The sequence below is a fragment of the Ctenocephalides felis genome, unplaced genomic scaffold, assembly GCF_003426905.1.
Source record: "Ctenocephalides felis isolate EL2017-DRISC unplaced genomic scaffold, ASM342690v1 CF-g0.4_SCAFFOLD_00845, whole genome shotgun sequence".
Lineage (NCBI taxonomy): Eukaryota > Metazoa > Arthropoda > Insecta > Siphonaptera > Pulicidae > Ctenocephalides > Ctenocephalides felis.
In genome coordinates this window covers 82951767-82955857 of record NW_020536999.1, presented here as the reverse complement: position 1 = coordinate 82955857, position 4091 = coordinate 82951767, and the positions used below count along the sequence as shown (strand labels likewise).

The 4091-nt window shown below is 29.7% G+C and overlaps 1 protein-coding gene across 1 annotated transcript; it reads right to left on the bottom strand.

The window, feature by feature from the left end:
- Positions 1-630: 630 nt before the first annotated feature.
- On the bottom strand, positions 631-2498 carry LOC113391071 (zinc finger protein 708-like). Its single transcript, XM_026627044.1, has 2 exons — positions 1520-2498; positions 631-1364 (listed from the first exon to the last, which is right to left on the bottom strand). Exons 1-2 carry the CDS (start codon positions 2496-2498, stop codon positions 631-633), a joined length of 1713 nt encoding a protein of 570 aa, XP_026482829.1.
- Positions 2499-4091: the final 1593 nt, after the last annotated feature.

The window sequence follows — 4091 nt, the reverse complement described above, 5'->3', positions numbered from 1 at the left end:
AATTTTGAAAAGTTTGAATATTAAAAAACATTGCCTTTTTTGAAAATACTTATAGTTTTGAAAACTTAGAAACTTTTTGAAAACTTAGACATTTTTTGAAAACTAAAATTATTGTTTTTGAAATTTTCAAAAATTGAAGGGATGATGACGCAATCGCGATATACCTGCCAGCAAAGTACTTCCTTGATGAACCAATAATAAAATATCATGCAAACAATTTCTAGCTTTGTAAAAACAGGTTAGTCGAATAGAGTTAACCTAATTAGAGTTGGGCTATAGTGAACTTCTACTACAAGAACAACAAATTTCTGAAGTACTCTTTATATAAAAAATGATATAAAATACATGAGACTCAAGAAGAGATCAAAAGTTAATTAATGTTTGAAGCAGATTTTATAATTATAGAATTATAATATTATATTACATAAATTATATTATATTAAATAAATGTTTACATTTACTTTATTGAATTGAATTGAATTACATATTATATGCATAGAATCGGAGTTGTTACTGAATTAATATACCATAAATTACAATTAACAGCGATACTATATATATTGAGCAAACAAAAAAGATTATGAGGTCGGATAGTTTCACAAGTGTATTTATAGAGAACTTTAGCTTGATTCAATCTAAATCTGAAGTGTGGATCTTTCCATGATTTTTTAAAGTGCTTTGATATTTGAATGTTTTATCACATGTTTTACATTTATGAGGTCGATCATCACTGTGCTTTATAGAATGAATTTTCAAATTTCTTGAATCTGAAAATCTTTTATTGCATACTTTACATTCATAATTGCGTTCCCCGGTGTGTAAAACAAAATGAACTTTCAAATGAGCTGATTGAATAAACGTCTTATTGCATATTTTGCATACATGACGACGTTCTCCGGTATGGATGATTTTATGCCGGTATAATGCTGGTTGATATTTGAATGTTTTATCGCATGTTTCACATTTATAAGGTCGATCTTCACTGTGTCTTGCAGAATGCTTTCTTAAAGTAGAAAAATCTGAAAATCCTTTATTGCATATTTCACATTTGTACGGGCGTACTCCAGTGTGAATAATTTCATGTCGGGCTAATATGTGTTTTGTTGTGAACGTTTTATTGCACATTTGACATTCATGAGGGCGTTTTTCAGCATGAATAATTTCATGGTTATTTAAGGCGGCTTTTCTAGCAAATGTTTTATTGCATACTTGGCAATTGAAAGGCCGTTCTCTAGTATGAATAATTTCATGTCCATCAAATCCAAGTTTTGATCTAAATGTTTTATTGCATATTTCACAACTGTAAGGGCGTTCTTGAGTATGCACTGATAAATGCCGATTCAAACCAAATGACCGTTTAAATCCTTTATTACATATTTCACATTTATGGATTGTTTTATGTTTACTTGAAACATTTTCAAATGATTTGCTCGTATTATTCGTACTGATTTCTTGATTACATATGTAATGTTTTTGAACTGAGCTTATTTCATGTGTGCTGGTAGCCGAATCTTGGTACTCAATCTCTTCTTCTTTATTTCTTCCTCGATTGTTACCTCAGATTTCAAAAATCGCTGTAGAAATATTTTGTTTTGTGGCATATCTTCATTATCATTAAATTCTCGTTTCATTTGAGGATATTCAGTTGGTTCAATTATAATGGTTGAGTTTGAGTTTGTTTCATTAGATATTAAATTAATTGACTTACCAAGATCTTTGTTATGCAGGTAAGGTTCTTCATCTAATATTATTTTACCTGTACTGATAGTTGCATCTTGTTCATCAACTGTTTCTTGATCCATTGTTACCTTAGATATTAAAAAACGCTGTAGACATATTTCATCGTGTTCTGGCAAGATGAATCCTTCATTATCATCAAATTCTTGCTTCACTTGAGGATATTGAATTGGTTCAATTTTAATAGTTGAGTTTGAATTAGTTTCATCAGACATATTCAGGCAATTGTTGGTTGCCATTTTACCTTTTCCTGGTTCTTCTTCCAATGATTTGTTCATAATTGGCTTAGTAATATCTTCGTTACGTACATAAGGTTCTTCATCTAACATAATGAAGACTGGATATGGCTCATCAATTGTTTTTTCATCAATTGTTACTTCAGATTTTAAAAAACGCTGTAGTAATATTTCATTGGTTTCTGGACAAATATTATCGTATTCATCCAATTCTGTTTCATAAGGCATTTTCAGGCAATTGTTGGTTGTTGTTTTACATTTTCCTGGATATGTTTTTTTCATATTATCCATTAAATTAATTGACTTGCTAATATCTTCATTAGATTCTTTGGGTAATGCATATTGTTTATCAACTGTTGCTTGCTTTATTTCTTCATCAATTGTTCCCTGAGATTTTAAAAATTGCTGCAGATACATTTCATCATTTTCCAACAGACTTTTTGAATCATCGAATTTTTGTTTCACTTGAAAATAAGAATCAAATTCAATTTTAATAGTTGTGTTAGAATTTATTTCTTTAGACATTTTGAACTTTTACAAACAAATTTATTTAATTTATGTAAAACAAATTAATGGCTTAGAATTAAAATTGTTATTTTCACGTAGGGTAAGTGATAGTAATCGTTCAAATATCGAAAATGAGAATTTTTCATAGACATTATATTACATGGGCTGCTAGTCGAGCGCAAAATAAGTGGTCAAACCATAAACATTACACTATAGTCCAGTCATAGGGTCGTTTTAGTACTCGAGGAATTGTGAAAATTGGTAATCTTATAGATTTTGATTTACAATATAAGTTTATGTATATTTTGTATTGTATTTGTGTTGTAGATTATTGTATTTTTGCAATAATAAGTTTTTAGTTTAACAAACTTATAAGAATTTTTTGATATTCAGTATGTACTGTTAGTTCAACAAAATAAAAGATTTAAATAAATTATAGAAAGTTTTCTCTAGTTTAGCTTCGTATATAGCTATTTTGCCATTGAAGTGTTCAATCATCTGTTTATAGACCTTGTTCGCTTAATTTAACATTGAAAATGTGTATTTATTAGAGAGAATGTGGTTAAGTTCAGAGAGCAGTCGAATATAGAGAGATTCGATATGGCGCGAGAGCAGCAAAGACTTTGGGGCGCTCATACTCAAACTATTCATTTAACAAAAACAACGGTCATAGAAAGAATTGTAGGAAATGTTGTCTAATTTAATTGTGCATAGCTACTTTTATCGTACAATGAGCCGAAAAGGAGATAATTTAAAAAAAAACTAGTAGGGTGGGTGGCATCGTGCCTTAAGGCAAATTGCTGGAACTTCCCGTACCGTAACAAAATGTTCGAGGAATATTGAATGTTTTCAAATAGATTATTATAAATATTGTAACATTGTCTAATATTTATAAGAATTATATAAACTGAATTGCAGAGTTGAAATTATTTGTTTAAAGTATATTAGAACTATAGTCAGAATTAAAAATAAAATCTGAATTATTTTCGATATACACAGAATTTAAAAAAAAAAAAAAAAAAATTAAACAATTTTTTTTTCCAAAATCAATTATTTTGTTAAGACAAGCAGAAAGTTCTTTGAATCAATTGAATCGGACGCTTAGTTCTCTCAAAAACTGCCATTTTTTGTACATTTAGCTCTGTATCTCCGAAATGGATGGGCCTGCCTTTGCGAAAACTAATAACCCCTTCTCCCAATCATTACTAATTGAATGTTTTTTAGATCATTCAAATCGGATGCTCCGTTCTCTCAAAAACTCGATTTCTATTTTCTACACTCTTTGCTCCTTATATCCGTAACTGCTGGACCTGTCTTTGCCAAAAACTAATCAGCACATCTCCTTATCAATAGGAATCGAATGTTTTTTAAATCATTCAAATCGGTTGAACCGTACGCCCGAAAACGTGGGCGAAAATTTGTATCCATACATACATGCACACACATACACACACATCCATTTTTCTGAAGTATGCCAAAATATTCAGAAACCTTCAAAACGTCGAGAAATGTAAAATTTTCAATTCCGATTTCGGCCTATTACAATAACTTACCCTACGGGAAATTAAAAAAACTGCTTTTTTTATGCTATTTTCCAATAGACTGTATAAT